This window comes from Pipra filicauda, unplaced genomic scaffold (assembly GCF_003945595.2).
Source record: "Pipra filicauda isolate LSUMZ 115617 unplaced genomic scaffold, ASM394559v2 scaffold3_size10097308_pilon, whole genome shotgun sequence".
Taxonomy (NCBI): domain Eukaryota; kingdom Metazoa; phylum Chordata; class Aves; order Passeriformes; family Pipridae; genus Pipra; species Pipra filicauda.
Window position 1 is genome coordinate 9,682,994 of NW_024104532.1, and position 17,518 is coordinate 9,700,511.

The following is a 17,518-nucleotide window of genomic DNA, read 5'->3' on the forward strand; positions in this document are numbered from 1 at the left end:
TTCTTCCACCTTAAAGAGAAGTTTCTCCTTCGTGCAAGCCAGGCTTGCCCCAGCCTGTCACGCTAATTACAGATGGAACATGTAGTTCAGAAAGGAGGAATCAGAATTGTTCCCCTCCCTCCAGCAAATATCCATTGAAAAAAAAACCTGACTCCTTTGCCTGATGGCACCAGAGGCTTTGCTGGTAAGTTTAAAAACAGGAGGGAAGATGATTGATGGAAAAGGTGAAGAGCTGACATGCAGTCAAATGCTCCTCTCCTCCTTACAACACATACATCCCTTATTTTTAAAGAGATCTCCTATTCTAGGGATCAGATGAAAACCTGATCATAAAATAAAAGGGCTTCAATTACGCCTTCCAGAGACCTCCAGGCTCTTTAAACACACAGGGGGAGGAAAGCCAGGAATGAGTCACAGAGGGCAACCATGCTCTTCATATCTCCCATCCCATGCCTCTGCATGCTGAGGGTCACAGAGTTGCAGACAGATTCCAATGCAGAGCTGTGCCCAGCTCTGCCAGGGACTCACAGGGCCAAGGGAAACACCATGGACAACACCTCCACATCCTGGAGGGCTCCTTTTCCCTGGCTCCGGCAGAAAACTCCATCAGGTCTTTGGATCACACTTTTAAAGAAATGTTCCTGTGCATCTGGCCAGGTCCTGCATAGTCTGAGAAGCTTTTTACCTTGTGTCCCTTCTCTGTGAAGGTCCCTCCCCAGTGCCCCATTTCTGACCCTCTGAGACCCCCACTCTACTCTGAACTGAAAGGAAGCACAGAGGATTATCTGGAGACCAGTGTTAGCCATTAAGTGGAGACAGATGTATAAACCCCATCATTCTTGAATTAATCATCAGAGGGTAAGATTTCCTTTCAGAGCTTTACAGTTTAGGATGCTTATCCTTCCCTGGAGTCCTCTCCTAACATGCTGAAAGTAAAGATTTACACCCATATCCCGTGTCCCTCTATTAAACTTGGCCCCACCAGCTACATAATGAAGACATCAAAGCCACAAAGGTTCCTGGACCCTCAGCCTGCACTGAGCAATTTTTAATGTTTATTCCATGCAGACAAGACTGGAATAATGCAGGTCCAATGCCAGTGGACACTCTGCCTGGAGGGATTTTCAGTACTGAGACCCAGCAAACCCAGTGGAGGGGAGAAAGGTGGGAATGCCAGCCCACAGGTGGGCACAGACCTGCTTTGGAGAAGTGTTCCTGCCCTGCTGACTGCTTGACAAGGGTCAAATGCTTAACAGGGGGTTGTCATCTCAGAGCTGTCCCACAGAATCACAGAATCATTAAAGGTGGAAAAGACCCCTGAGATCATCTAGTCCAACCATTAACCCAGCACTGCCAAGGCCACCACTAACCCATGTCCCCAAGTGCCACATCTACACATCTTCTGAATATTTCCAGGGATGGTGATTCCAAAACTTCCCTGGGCAGCCTGTTCCAATTCCTGGTCACCATTTCAGTGAAGAAATTTTCCTTAATATCCAGCCTAGCCTTCCCCTCCCTTGGCACAACTTGAGGCCATTTCCTCTTGTCCCTGCCCAACAGCTGCTTGAGCCCAGTTTCCATAGCCTGGTCCCAGCACAAGACAGGTGAACTCTCCACTCAGTAGCACATTTTAATGGCAGCAGGGAGTAGAAAGTTGGAATGGGAAGTGATTCTAGGGATGCTTTGGGCTCACACCTTTGCTGCTGATGGAGTCTCAGGCACTGCAGGAGGCTTTCCTTAAAATGTTTATCCTTGGCTTGTTTTGCCAGCAGGAAGCCCTTCCAGCACACACACACATCTTTGGCCTGTCACGGGAAGGCTGAGAGCCAAAGTGTTGCCATAGAAACTGGTAAATGCAAAATTATGACTTGACAGCAGTGTCCTGAGGAAAGAGGATCAACCTTCTTCCATATGTTTCTGTCCCTGGCCCAGGGAGTGCGTGTCCCCCCTGCACCACTGTGGGTGGGATGCCCTCCTGTCCCTGCTTTGTGCCAGACACGGGGTGCCAGGAGGCAAGGAAGGACTGTGATATGTGGGAACACAGCAGGGAGATGCTGTGGGAGGATCCCACCCCAGGGAGTTTTGCTGGGTGTTTGGTGAGGGGCTGGTTGCTCTCTAGCTCTGAGGGACATAGCTCCCCAACACCCCTGCCTGCCTGCAGGGGTGCAGTGTCCATGGGATGGACGGGCTTCCCACGCCGGGATACAGAGGGTGGTGCAGACATTTCTCCAGGGCATCCCAGCTCCAGAGCCCATCAGTAAACAAGCAAGGCCATGAGGCTGACAAGGGCCACAAAAACACTGAGGGCAGCAGAGGAGAGAGGCAGGCACAGCTCTACTGCCTGCAAGCCCAGACATCCCTTCCTGAGCAGACAGCATCCAGTCATCCTGGATCTGCTGGTGCTTCCAGCACTGATCACCTCTGCCTCATCCCAAAACAAATCCTGGAGTTATTTTGAAGGAGCTCAACCATCTTGGGTGTGACTCTGAAATCAAACCCAACAGGACTGAAATTAAATTAGAATAACTGACAACATCCCAGTCGAGCACTGACTGATTTTTCTAACTGATTTTTTAGTGGCTTTTAATTTTAAAAATTGCTACTCTATCAAGTCAGTAATAAGTTACTCTTTGCACACTCAGGTATAACATATGTTAGCAAAGAATTAGTTTCAGGTTTTCCAAGGGGTCAGCCAGTTGCAAGCTGACTGCTGCTGCCTAGGTCAGGATATATGAATGTAACCGTAGTGATGATCATGGGATGAATTTAAGATACATCATGTGTAAATATTTGCCCTTGAAAAATATCAACATGGATCCATTTATATCAATTCCCAGTGAGAACCCCTCAGCTTGAATGAGGTGGTCCTGAGAGTGACCCTAGCAGTCACCCAAGATCTTTGTTGCACGGGGAGTTTGGAGCAGCCTTGATGGAGCTTTCCCTGGATGCAGCAGTCCAGGGATTTGCATGCAATGAGGTCTCCACTGGTGACTGTGGTCAGACACTATCATGATATACTCTTGCATCTCAGCCCTGGTTAGTCCAGAGAAGAGAAGACTGAGAGGGGATCTCATCAGTCCGTACAAGTATCTCCAGAGGGTGTCAAGAGGATGGTGCTGGACTCTTTTTAGTGGTGCCCAGCAACTGGACAAGGAGGAATGGCCATTAGTTAAAACACAAGAAGTTCCATCTCAACATGAGGAAGAACTTCTTCACGCTGAGGGTGGCAGAGCATTGGAACAGCTGCCCAGGGAGGTCACGGAGTCTCCCTCTCTGGATACATTCCAAACCTACCCGGACACATTCCTGTGTAACCTGCTCCAGGTGACCCTGCCTTGGCAGGGGTTTTGGACTGGATGATCTCCAGAGGACCCTTCCATCCCTGACAATTCTGTGATTCTGTGATCCTTGCAGTTGCCTTAGATGTTCCTGCGTCCACCTAAATTCAGAAGAGAACAAACCAATTCCTCCCACAGGCCTGTGGGTGGGTGGTGAGGCAACAGCTGAGTTTGGATAACTTCTGCATCCAACCCCACCCCCCCCCCCAGGTAAGCTGAGCTGCCTCCAACCAGCCTACAGCTGGCAGGGAAAGCCTTGTCTCCCCAGGTCGCTGGGCACCTGCCTCAGATGACACTCTTGCCCTGCTCCTCTCTCCACTACTCTCTGGGGACACTGGGAACCTTGCTCGCTCTCCCAGGCATGGTAAATGTGCTGAGCACAGGCCTGTGGCTCTGAGGAAGCCCCTCAGTGCTGCTCAGCAGTGACCTGGGGAGAGCAGCAGCACCTCCAGCCAGACAGTCCCTGGACCCAGACACTCAGTGAGCAGAGGCAGAGCAGCCCCATGTCATACTTACTTCCCATTCCCATACTTGATCCGGATGTCTTTGCTCTTCTTCAGCTCTTTGCCATCTTTAAACCATTTGTAGGATGGCTGAGGGTTGCCGGCAGCCGCCTCACATTTCAGGGAAATCTTCTCACCCACGTGAACGTTCGGGCTTTTCAGTTTCTTCAGTTTGGGGGCAACAGCTGCAAGAAGAGAAACGAGACACTGTAAGACCTGCCTCTTCCAGAGGCTGCACACACACAGCGGGAGCCCACCGAGCCCCCTGCCCTGGGAAAAGCACCTTCTGCCCCCACTGCTGCATGATGAGGGAGAGGGGCTGCCCAGGGGGAACCAGCACGGTCAGGGAAGGAGCAGGGAGGCAGAAATGTCCATGTGGGGAACAGAGGGAGCCCCTGGCTCTGGGGGCTCCACATGACCAGCCCTGATGGCTCCATAGCTGCCCCTACCCACACAGGCAGGACCCCCGGGTCTCCTGCCAGCACAAGGGTCTGCTGGGCGCTCCAGGCTCTCCCACCAAGCTCTTCAGAGACTGTTTTCCCCTGTTCCCTGCCATTGCTGCTGCTGATTGCCAACACCTACGTGACCCCTGCGGCTTCCATGGGCATGCTGCCAATCCCACAGCCTCACCAGCCCCAGCCAGAATGTTTTGTTGCAGAAGGAGCAGAGGCAGGTCACAGGGAGAAGTCCCCTGTTCCCCAGCAATGTGTCAGGGATGCTCCGTGCCTGCTGAGAAGACCTATGGTCATTGAGCAGGGCAGGGCCAGCAGCACTGAGAGGGGCTGCAATAAAAACCTGCATGTATAAAGGATGAGAAGGGGAAGGACAACCATTCTTCAGGCTGCAAGCAGAAAAGTGAAAGAATATAGGCGTATAAAATTGTCTTAGGCCAGCAGTGTCAGGTTGGCCAGCAGCCTTTCCAGCCTGGAGCCTGGCTCTGTATGTGGGTGTTTCAGAGAGGTGATTTTTGCCATGCACCTGGAACATCAGACAGAGAGGGAGACACTTCTTATCAATCTCTGCCAGGCTTTATATCAAACCTGACAAGAAAGGATTAGCAGGCTTGCAATTTTTCTTTCAACTGACGGCTCTGCACTCTTCTAGCTCCCTTTTTCATTCTCAGCATTAACCTTAAAAAAAACCCAGCAGCTTGCTGGTTTTGCCTTAAGAGTATGGGTACCGATGGTTTCCTTGTCTAAGATGAGTTACAAATGGAGCATTTCCTCTGTCTAACATGCACAAACCACCTTCTAATTGCCTCGTGCATTCTGATCTTGTGATATGGCAGAGCACTCAAAGGTGGAGGAACTGGATGGGTTTATTAGAGCAAGCACTATTTTACAGATCTCTGTATGTCTTGTTCTTCAAGCCAAGCTAAGTTTTCATAGATTGGTGTTATTTAAAGACTGTTTTCACCAAAAGGGATCTTATAAAAGATAAAAAGCACAGTGATCATCAGGCTCCTGTGGTAGGAAGTTCTGAAGACTCTCATGCTCCTCCCAGGAAGGAGAAGCCAAATTGTCCTTAATCAGAAAGGTACAAACACAGATAGAAATGGAACAATTTGGGGTAACAGGAATTAGCTGAGCAAAGCTCACAGTGACTGAAAGGCAAACCCAGAGCCCTGGGTGGGTAACGCAGCAGGTCCAGTCCCAAGCACATCAGACCTTCCACTGCAGCCCCAGTGGTGCCACAGCAAAGGAGCAAACTGAAGATCCAGGAGTGCAAAGGATGTTTAGCACACCAAGGAAAAAAACAGTAAATAAATGGAACAATAACCCCCACCAAATATTCTTCCCAACTGCTATTTTTGCATGCCCAAGCCCCTCTACAGGCTCCCCAGAAACCTGTCCCACAGGCAGCAGGATGGGGACGGGGGGGGTGGACTTGGTCGGATGAAGGACAGTGACTTTAAGCTGCAGGAGGGTAGACTTAGATTAGATTTTAAGAATAAATTCTTCCCTGTGAGGGTGGGGAGGTCCTGACACAGGCTGCTCAGAGAAGTTGTGCTTGCCCCATCCCTGGAAGGCCAGGTTGGACGGGGCTTGGAGCAACCTGGGCTGGTGGAAGGTGTCCCTGCCCATGGCAGGGGGTGGAACGAGATAAGCTTTAAGGTTTTTTAAGGTTGATCCAACCCAAACCATTCCATGATTCTGATGGGACAGGGACAGTACAAAAAGCACCTGGTCAGCTGCAGGCAATCACTGCAGGCTGCACACTGATATCTGGCACTGCTTCCCAGGTCACCGTGCCTTGGCACAGGGAGGCTTCTGACCAAAAGCCATCTCAATCTTTCCCCAAGTCTCAGGAATTCAGTGAAAACCCAAGGTGTCATGGGTTTTGTGAAGCCCATATCCTTGATCCTTGCCTGGAAATGGGATGCCCAGAAGAGTGGGAAGGCAGGGAATGGAGAGGAGAGCTTGTCTCTTCTCAGAACACTGTGCATGGAGAGCCAGGAAGGTAAACAGGACCTTGCTTTTATAGGGGTTATTTTGGGGCAGAGAGAAATAGACTCTATCAAATATTTATTCTGTCTGATTGTGTGTGTCAGTTTGCTCCTATTGCACCCCGAGGTCACCCTGTCCCATGCCAACAGTATCCATATGCCTTAAATACTGGGAAGGTTCTGACCTTGGCAGGGGTGTATCTGCTTCGTATTATTTCCAGCCTTGTGGTCTGCAGAATTATGAAGCACCTTTCTCCTGAGAGAAAGGTGTGCAACCCTGCCCCTCTCCCCCAAAATGCTAGCAAGAACAGGGTAAATCCCAGAAACCTGGAGACTGTGTAAGGAGACCACCAAGGACAGGCAAGAAATCTTCCAAGATCTCCATTCCCCAGTTCCTCCCCACTAACATGAAGCACATCTCACCCAAATCTCTGCACCTCTTGCACCTTTTGCTCTTGGCCACTGGTTATAAATTCCAGGATATTCCTAAACAAGCAGGTCCAAAGAGACACATGCCAAGGGTGGCAGAGGTGGATCTGACACTCACACGTTGCATCCCATCCCTGCAGCAGAGAGTCCTGCCCAGATAAAGGGAGGAGAACATCTTTCCTCCCCAGTCTGCATGGATTTGGTGTCTCACTACAGGGGCAGTGCATTCAGCTCCAAGCCACATGTCATGGACTGTAATTCCCCAGTTGAATCAGGCAGGGCAGTGAAAGGGGAATCCAGCCCAGAAATATTCTGGACTGTGCCTGGGAAAAGCACTGTGCACAGAGAAGCAGAGCTGTGCTCCCTGACACACAGCACATCTGTGCCCTCACTGCTGCTCTGCAGTGTGGCTTGTGCTTGGACAGCAGCGTGGGAAGAGCAGGCAGAGCCCCAAGCCTGGGACACAGCACCCAGAGCCATGCTCTGGTCAAAAGGGAAGCCTGGCCTTGGTCTCCGGGAAGGGCTTCTCTGGGCTGGAAAGCCTCACTTCATAATTCCTGCATCTTTCAGAAAAACACAGAAACCCTCATTTAGAGCCATTAACTGCTGATGACTCTGCTTAATTCCAGCCAAAGACTTTCCTCTGGTTTTTACTTGCATTGTTTAAACTGCAGCCCTTACTCATAGTATGAACTTCTCTAACTTTGGCTTCCAGCCAAGAGATCTCTCTGCCTTTCTCTGGTAAATTTGAACCCCATCTAGCAACCAGAAACCCCTTTCCTTTTTAGGTACTTGTAAACTATGACTGAATCACCTTTCAACCTTATCCAGCAGTAAACTAAAGTAGCATGAGAGGCCAAAGCAGCACATGGAGTGCTAACACTGGAGTATGTCAAAGTTTTACATTTTGGTTCATTTTCAGCTTTTGCCTCATTTCTCATCTCTGCCCTGTTCAAATGACAGAGTTGCAGCTCAGAAAGCCATGAGTGTCATTCAAACAGATGTAAGTGCTCCCTTTATTTAGTGTTCTGAACATTTTGGGTCATTTTAATCTCCTCCTTGCTTGGTACTTTTTCAAACACTCCAGGAAAACAAAGTCCCCAGCTTCATCCATATGAAAATAACACACTATCCCAGGCAAACAGTCTCAGGTGTATACCAGGCAGGGTCCAGGTCCAATTTCCCCATGTTTCCATCAATTCCCAGCTCCCCAGCCTCTTCCTCACAGGTTACTGCTGCTCAGATGGGATCAGAAATGAAGCACTGACCCAGGGTCACCCAAGTCACCTCATCCCCCTGGCACAGGCTGAGCTGAAGCTGCTGTTCCAGCTTTCCATCCTCTGGATCTCACAGAACTGCCCTGCCAGCTCATGGTCTCCTCCAAGCTGGGCTCCCCCCGCCTCCAGGTTCACCAAAACGGGAGGAGGGTTTTGGCTGTGCTTGTCAGACTGAAGATACAGCTTAGGATCTATCTCTGGTCACCTTGCAGTCCTGTCAACCCCTCCTCTATCCAAATTTGATCCTCCTCTCCACGGGGTGAAGAGCCACCAGCCTCACAATGCCTGAGGTGTTGGACAAAGGGACCAGCTGCATTCCAGGCAATTTTTCTAATAGACAACCCCGCTGAGGGTGGGTTGTGCTGCAGAAAGGAGGGTTGCATCTTGGTAGAGCTGAGACCAGCAATAAACGCAGATTTTCTACAGGTTTTTGCTCACTCCAAGGTCAGATGAAACCCCAGCAACTGTTAGATCCCAGCCTACACTAGCTGTGTAGAATTAACCCTAAAACATGCCAGGGCCAGGATCAACAAATGCACATGATTTCCTAACCCGTTTTAGGAGCCATGTTTGGTCAAGACACCTTTTCAAGAGAGGTTTATCCTCTGATAACAACTGCTGCCAAGTCACCACCTTCTCACAGGGAAAAGAGGGTTACAAAAGCTTAAACCAGGAGCTCTAAATTACGCAACACCGGTTGTTTGAACCTCCGCCATAAAAGGACTCCCATGTACACATTGCTTTAATTAATTCACTTCTGATTACATTTGATATAACACTGAAGTACCTTGATGACAACACCACCTCTTTCACTTCTGGTACCTGCAATATGCCTGCAAGCACCTCGGAGCCTCAGCTCAAAACATCATTAATCACGGGAGGGCAGAGTGCCCAAACAGAGTCCAACAATGGAGTGGTGACAAAACCACATCCCATCCACAGAGCATCCCACATAAACAACCCATCAGCAGCAAAAAGTAGGAGAAGTCATCCTGGGAAAGGTGCTCTGTGAACTCTGTAACAGCCAGACACAGGCACTGCTTCCCAAGCCATCGGGAATCCTCTGGAGAAGACAATCTCCAGGCACATCTGGGATCTCCTCACAACTGATGTCATGAGGAGATGTGACTTATCCTCCTGGCCTCCTCCAAAGGGTGCAGTGTGAACCACTGGAGGCTCCCCCACACTGCCTGGCAGATGGAGGGTGGCAAAGTGTTTAGGTAGGGGGACTTGGAGAACTGGGGGGACAGGATCTTTCTGTGTCTCTCTGAGCAGCTGAGAGAAAAGGCAACTTAGCTTGAATTCCCTTGGACATGGAAAAGGGAGGCTGAAAGAATGCTTTCTCACAGGAATGAGGGAGATGCAAGGAGAGTTAAGACCTACAAACTCACAGGTGATGCCTTGACACCCCTGTATCAGTGGTGGCTCTCTGCACACTCCCCCCAGCCAGCTGCAATCCTTGGGTCAGGACACTCCTCCTCTGCCAGAAGGGGAGTGAAGGTGCACAGGGGCTCTCCTGGAAATGAGGGTTTGTGTTCCTCAGGCTGCCCAAGCTGTTGGTCCCAGGACAGCCCTTCCACATCAGTGCTGGGCCATCCAGCCCCTGGGCTCCTGCATTGGGCTGGAGAAGCTGCAGCTCCTGAAGAGAAATCCTGGCACCCAAAGGATGCTACAGGCACAGTCCTTGAGGCTTCCAGGATCCTTGTCACTAAAGGACAAGATCTGGAGGCACAACACCTGCCCCAGCCACGTCTCAAAGGCTGCTATTCCCTAAGATCCTCCTGGAGAATCCCCACAGCTTCGCTGTTTGAAGTCTCACTACTTGCACAGGCCTTCCCTTTTACACAGGGCATCTCAGATGGGAGACTTTCAATGTTCTCTCACATGGAAAACTCCAGAATTCAACTTTGCATAGGAAATATTTTGCAGCCTTGACTTGCTCCAAATTCAAACAGAAACATTTGCAAAAGCAGTGACTCCTAACCAAAAGGAATTTTTCCCATTTCCATTGTCTCTACTACAAGGTGAGGATACATGATCCTGGCACAAGGCATCACCATGAAGCTGGGACACCAGACATATCTCTGGGGTCAGCATGCTCTCCATTGGGCTGATACATCTCACTTCTTGGCTGATGCAGTCCCACTGCTTCTGGTGTGCTTGTTGTCCACTGTTTTAATCAGAGGTGATGCTCCTTTGGCGGGGGTCTTATTTGACCTTTATTTGACAAAGAGACAAACCTGAACCTCAGCAGCAGCAGCAGCAGCTCCTGACCCCCTGGACTCTTTGACCAGTACTGGCTGCAAATGCCAACCCTTCAAAGAAGGGACCTTTCTGAAGAAAGCTCCCTTGTGCCACAAAGAATGGAAACATGGGATCCACTTGAAAAAAAGCCTCACTTAATACATCCAGTGTTTGTCCTCCTTGTTTCTAGGTTTTCATAGAGAGGGCAAAAGGCAGTCCCTGCTGTGCCCCAAAGCATCTGCAGCTGGAACTCAAGAGCTCAACTCCTTGGTGGCGGGGTCAGAAGAACTCCTTGGAGTCTGTGACCCTCCAATACCCCTGGAAGTAACAGGGATGGATTTAAGTGAAGCTGTGGAACAACCCTGGCATTATTGCACGGATGGACACAACGTCCCCAGCCCACACACAGCCCAGAGCCTGCGGGAGAGAACCTTGGTGTCACAGTGACACATCGCCCCATACCAGCTTCTGCCACAGCCCCCCAGTGCGTAACTACAGCCTCCAAACCCAGAATATTAAATATAATGTAATATCTGTAATGTGCTTTATGCTTCAGGCAACTTATGTTTCAGTTTATGCCAAAAGGACAGTCAGACATTCTCACAGCAGCATTTGCAGCAGCTCCCTCAGATCTCAGGGTGCTGGGCAGGGGCACATGGCAGGTAAACAAATTTAAATTTCCAAGGGGCAGCATTTTGCTGTAGACACTATTAGGCCTTTTAATTAACAGACATGTTTCTCTGTGATCAGTGATCACAGAATCATGAAATCATAGAATGGCTTGGGTTGGAAGGGACATTAAAGTTCATCTTATTCCAACCCCCTGCCATGGGCAGGGACACCTTCCACTAGCCCAAGTTGCTCCAAGCCCTGTCCAACCTGGCTTTGGACACGTCCAGGGATGGAGCAGCCACAGCTTCTCTGGACAACCTGTGCCAGGGCCCCAGTACCCTCAGATGGCAGGAACTCCACCACGGGAGCCAGCACTAGATGATGTGGCTCACGTTTGGTGTTCGTATGTCACCTCCACTGTGCAGTAACTGCAAAGAACAGGCTTCAGCAAGGGTTGATAACCCAAAGCTCTCCAAGGACATGGGAGATGCACTCCGTGCCTGGCAGGCACCTTGTGCTGTGCCCTTCCCACAGAGGGACACCAGCAGGAATCACAGGCTCGTCGTTGTGCTCCTGGGAGAGGTGCCACTGTGACAGCCACAGACACGAGTATGACAATGTGGGAACCACTCCTCCAGGTCCCAGAGGGTCTTCTGAGAACATTCATGCAGCTGACTCACAGGGCAGACAGTGATGTGGAAAGGACACAGATGACTGGAAGCGTGAAGATGCTGAAAAGGCTGAGATCTGCAGACTTGGGGTTGGAGTGGAGCGTGGAAACCTTGCTGGAGCCAGAACAACTGTATTATTCCTTCCAACCTTCCTAACATACAAGTTTCTTTTTCCTTAACCAGGTTGCTGTAGCCTTCTGTCTCAGGGAGGAGGAATGACTACAACACCAATCCACAGCACTATATGTGTATTTAAAACTGTGAGTTACAACAATCAGTACTTCCATGATCATTCCCATCATCAAAGAAAGTTGACTGGAAAGTTATAAGAGCTGCTGGTTTAGGTTTGCTCTCTACAGGATCCCTCCAGCAGCATAAACCATGGGGTTTTAAAGGGCATTTCCAACCATAATGATTCTGATTCTATGAAAAGGTGCCAGAAAGTTCACCCTCCTCTTACAAATTCTGGCTCCACATATATAAAAGCAACTGATATATTCCTCCTCCTCTGCCTTTCTCTTTCCCACAGTTAAAAATTTAGTTATTCTTTCCAGTGAAAGTTTTGAAATTGGTGTATGATTTGGTGCAGAGCTCGAGGTTGAAATCTCAGCTCCACTGAAATCAATGAGCATCTGGCCACTGGGCAAGGGGATGTCTTCCCAATGCCCAGGCTTCTCACCCTAATTGTTAAGACAGCTAGGAAATGCTTTTATCACAGACTAGGCAGCAATGCTGGAGGTGCCCATACACACTGACACTCAAGCACTCACCTGAATGGCACAACAGCCACAAATAATTCACACACAAACATCCAACATCAAAATCCAGGGGCCAAAGTGCTTGGATTTGCCAAACCTAGTACTCTATGAACACTAGATGGTTTGCAAACAATGTAATTGGAGTAGAATTGCTATTGTGTTTGTTTGTTTTGAATATTTTTGGCCAGGAAGTTGTCCTGGAGGTATAGTTGAGCATAAGTGGTCTGGTGGAAAAATGTCATTCATTCTGTTCCTATTAAGACCAAAAACAATAGCCACACAAAGACAGCAGCGACAATTTCTGCTCTTCATGCCTCTAACAATGTGTTTTCAACCCTAAAGGCAACATCTTGTTTGTACCCAATTGATTCTGGGATCATATTTTATATAATCAAATATGTCTTTGAACAAAGATACGTTTTAAAAACTGCTCAATTTCCAGATGACCTTGGAAACAGCAATTCATAAAATATAGCTTTATCTCTATCTTCACAATCAGCTAGAAAAATTGCCCACCCATACATGGTGTGGAGTGCCAGCCCAGAGCCAGCCAACAAACGAATTACCCAGAGCATCCAAAACTTTAAAATACATTAATCCTTTGTTTCAGTCACTGAGCACTAAGCACAAATTACTTGCCCTTGTACCCTGGTAAAGACCTGGGTGGCATCCATCATCTTTCAATCACTAAAGGAAAGTGATTGAAAACCTCACCCCGGGAGACAAAACAATCTAAGTTAGCAAAAAACCCCCCTTGTTCCATTAAATGTTTATTGTGAAATCTGTACATGAAACCATATATAGACCCCTTACGTCACGGCAGTGCTGAGGGCTGTGTTTCAAGTTACAGGGAAGGATTTGCAGATGTAAATGGCCATTAGTGGAATATCATTGGTTCTAGAGAGTGATGAAGAAAACCTACTTGGTGTTTTACAGCTTTATGGATCACAGGAGGGTTGCTTTAAAACACAAGGGGGAGGAAAGCTCAGTTAAAGGGGAGCTGAAATTCTTTTATCAGAGGCAGCCTGCCCTGCCTGGGCTGTCCCAAGGACAGGAGGACAGACCATCACGGAGCATTGCAGGAAGAAATCCTTCCCTGTGAGGGTGCTGAGGCCCTGGCACAGGTTGCCCAGAGAAGCTGTGGCTGCCCCTGGATCCCTGGAAGTGTCCAAGGCCAGGTTGGACAGGGCTTGGAGCAACCTGGGCTGGTGGAAGGTGTCCCTGCCTGTGGCAGGGGGATGGAATGAGATGATATTAAAGGTTCCTTCCAACCCAAACCATTCTATGGCTTTATGATGATCCTGTGACTCAGGTAAACCTGCAAAAACAGGATCCACTGCAGCGTGTGGGTACAGCTAAACCCCAAACACTCTAAGTCCCTCAGTTGAATCAGCACATGGGATTCCACAAATGGGTAAAGGAGGCAAAGTCTCTGAGTGAGGTGCCACATTTACCTCACAAACCTTTCTCTCCCTGCCCAGCCCTGGGTCATGCCCGTCACAGTCAGGTGGAACACAAAGGGCCAGTGATGCACTCCCAGTTTCAGCACAGCACTTCTGGACATCTCTTTCCTCCTCTCTCAATATGCTGTATTTAAATAGGATGAGGACCCCAGAGGGGATGAATTGCTGAGCTGTGAGGTCTGACGTCAGGAAGAGCATAACCACAGAGCCCTGTCTGCAGCTCCTCACTGAGGAGGGACTGGTCATCCCAGCCCTCACCAGCACAATCCCAGCGCAGAATCCTCCTCCTTCCCTGACCCAGCAGACTTAACAGTGAGAGGCAGCTTTAACAAGTGTTTTTAAACATCCTTGACATCAGCAAGTAGGGGAAAATGAGAAAAACTTGGGATCGGTTACAAAGATGTTAATTCAGGGTAGCCAGAGGTCAAGGGAAGGTCAGATGTGCCAGCCCAGATGGCAAAATTGTTTTAATATTTCAATTTCCCACAAAGTCCTGGGCCAGAGGACATCCCAGTGTTTCACACACAGCCAGGTGAAACACCACACGAAGCAGGGATTCACAGCAGAAAGCACTTTAGAGTCTGGACAAATAAATTTGATTAGCAGCCTCTAACAGTGAGGTGGGGGAATGTTTAATTTTTTAACCTATAAAAATAATATTCTCTAGCATTCCGTGAGAAAAGCCGACCACTTGCAGTCTTAATTAAAATATTTTTTTTTCCATGTCTCTGCTTACTTTGAAAGTTCACCATTGTCTCTGGTGAGAGACAAATCCACCAGAGGGTATTTCCAAAACAGAAAGCCGTGTTTTTATCGGGATCTCCCCACAAGAGACCCCAGGGCTTGCATTAGAGACTTGTTTGTTCTCTGTAATGTTATATTAGAAAGATTAAAAGTTCTGCTGTTAGTTGAAGAAAGGCTTTAAAGCACTGGTACCAGAAGTGACCGCAGGTCTGTTTTTCATCCAAACACAGGAAAGAAACTAAAGATCATCCCTGGGACAGCTTTTCCATGGCAGCCAGATACACAGAGGCCCAAACCCCACCAAGTGTGGATGGAATTACCACCCTGCACTATGACACTGTCCCAGTGCCCCGGTGTGTGCTGGAGCAGTGGGAGCATCCTCTGCCCCCTTCCCACCTCTCCGCGGGCCCTTTGCAGAGGAGAACACGCCACACGGAGACCCCCTGGCCCGAGCCCTGCGGAGAAGGGCCACCCTCCTCCTCCGTGGGCTGCAGGGAAGCAGCTCGAGCTGTAAATTCCGTTTGGGACTCTGGGCACTGCCCAGTGGAGACACTAACACAGCGTGTCTCCTGCCTTGTCCAGAGCGCGGCTTCCCAGCATTGTTCTCACTAGCTCCGGACCCCCACTGGAGCACAGCGATGGGTGGCTTCCACTGAAATGTCCCCCAACCAAGCTGATTTACAGCTGCCAGGAGTCTCAAGGATGTCAGCTCTTCCTGATTAATTTTTTTATCCTTATTTTCCCTCGTTTTATATTTGAATATTGCTTTATTGCAGTCTCCTTCAGAACTATTCTCTGGAAAGCCATCCTGGCTAATTTTTGGCTTGTAAATTGCTCATGAGCAGTTTGTGGCTTGTTGTTTGAAAAAAAAGAAAGAAATCAAGCAACTCTGGCTCATTTGGGTTGGATAAAGAGATTTTGTGGCCTGCATCAATTCTAGCCCCTGACAGCAGCGACAGAGCTCTTATTATCACAAACATACAGTTGCAATTCTAAAATTTGCTTCCTGTGACTCTTCGTTAAAATTTAATCAACAGCCTCTGCTTCCACAAACAGAAAGATCACTTTATAGAATATTCATTCAAGTGAGAAGGAAGGTAAGGCAAATTTGACTTTGTGATGTGAGTCAACCCTTGCTGCCTCTCCAGATACTCCACGGAAGAATTTAGGGAAGAGCAGAACAGGAAGGTGTGACACAAGCAATTTTCTAGAAGCTATTGCAGAACACGAGCAACCAAAAACAAAGACCAGCGATGCAGCAGCAAAATGTGGGTGAAGAAGAAGGCAACATAGTGGTGGCCCAAGCAGGAAGACTATTCCCAGTTCAAACTGGACAGGGGTTTTACTGGACCTTTTTCACGTTTAGCTGTAGGTCACGAAGCGGGAAATTTCACCAAACTGGGCAGCAGATCCTGCACAGCACAAACAACTTAAGGTGAAAAGCAGAGTTCTGAACAAAAGATGGTTGTTGAGCAAAAGGCTATTAATAGTGCTGGGTTTTATCCCAGAAATGTTGCGCAAAGTAGGACAATTCACATCCCTTCTCTGCGCTTCCATTTCCTCTCTCAAAGATCCCACTTAATATATTTGGGGCAGGGACTGGCTCTTGTTATGACTCTGTGCTGTGAATAGCACAAGGGGAACAATGCTGCAGCCAGGACCTCTGGATGCCACCACAAATGCCAATTTTAAGCAGCACTGACAACAAGCGGAAGGAGCTTGTGATCCAAGGAAGACCTGAGAAAAGGCAGGGCACAATGTGGGCTTCATCTTGTGATTATAAGCATGGAAGGCTCTCATCTCCACATGGGAGTGACGAGGAAAAGCAAGGAAGCAGTGGAGCTGGACAAGTAAGAAGGGTTTCTGCCCAGACACTCCAGCTGGAGCAAAATTCCTCCAGAGTTGCTCCTTCACTTCTGCACTGCCCTCCCCTCACCATCTCCCCAGACCATCCTTGAACAGCTCCATGCAGGGAAACACAGCCACCCAGAACCCAAAAAGGGATGCACAGGGGACTGAGGCACACTATGAAAACCTGATGGCAAGAGTGAGGTCTCCTCTGCTGGGAAACATTTTTGTAGGAAACCCTCAGTGTAAATGCCCCACGTATGTGACATCCTTTCTGACAAATGTGTAGAAAGTGCAGTGGTGCTGAGGAACTGCCCTTGAAAGGCCTGGCTGGATCTCTGTGTCTACAGAACCAACTTGGAAAGGCCCAAAGACAGTGTTCAGGGCACAACAAATCACAGGATTACAAGAATAAGCTTGGAAAAACCCTTCAGAAGTTGAGCAGACCACATCCCTGCCCTGAGGGGGGATCTGCAACATCCATCCAACCCACCAACATCAGGACACACAACCAACCTCATACTACACATTACACAGAGAGCCCCAGGGCCTGGGTGACTTCGAGGATATACCTGATCCCAAACTCACAGCCTCACCAACAGGTGACAGCTGATTCCTCCTGGGAAAAGGCCCAGGGTCACTGCCAGAAAGGCTGGCAGTACAGGGCATAGTTAGCTGAGATGGGGAACCCAGTCACACCCTCAGCTATGGAGAGCTGTGAGGCTCCTCTGGTCCCCAGATGCAAAAGTGATGTCCCATCATTCCAAAGATTCTCCTTTTGCCTTCTAGTGCTTTATGCAGCCCCTCTTTTCTGTTTTCTTCTCCTTACCCATGCCAGCCACGCCACCAGCCACAGGCAACCAAAATTGCTCATCTTTGTCCTTCCTGTCTCAAGTCACCTTGGCTGCAAGGTGGATGATTTTTTTTCTTTCCTTTGCAAAATCAATGATCTTGAAAACCTTGAACGTCGCTCTTAAGTCCCAGCCTCCCCCTCCTTTCATTTCTGGAGGTGCTGACTGCCTCCCACATCTCACTGAAGAGCTCCCAGCAGTGAAACCAAGGGGGCCTGAGTCACCCCCTCAGGCAGACACCTGAATATTGGTGCTGCTCTGCTGGTTTTCTGTCAGTTTGGGATGGAGAATCAGGATTTCCACTATCACACACACAGCTCAGAGACACTTCAGT

General features: G+C 49.0%; 1 protein-coding gene across 4 annotated transcripts in view; it reads right to left on the reverse strand.

Moving 5' to 3' along the window:
* Nucleotides 1-17,518, reverse strand: part of NRG2 (neuregulin 2) — a 159,339-nt gene that overhangs the window by 53,993 nt on the left and 87,828 nt on the right. For all 4 annotated transcript variants that reach the window (XM_039385206.1, XM_039385205.1, XM_039385204.1 and 1 more), the window contains exon 2: nt 3,855-4,026. In XM_039385206.1, the coding sequence (XP_039241140.1) occupies nt 3,855-4,026 (172 nt within the window). The remainder of the gene's footprint in view (nt 1-3,854; nt 4,027-17,518) is intronic.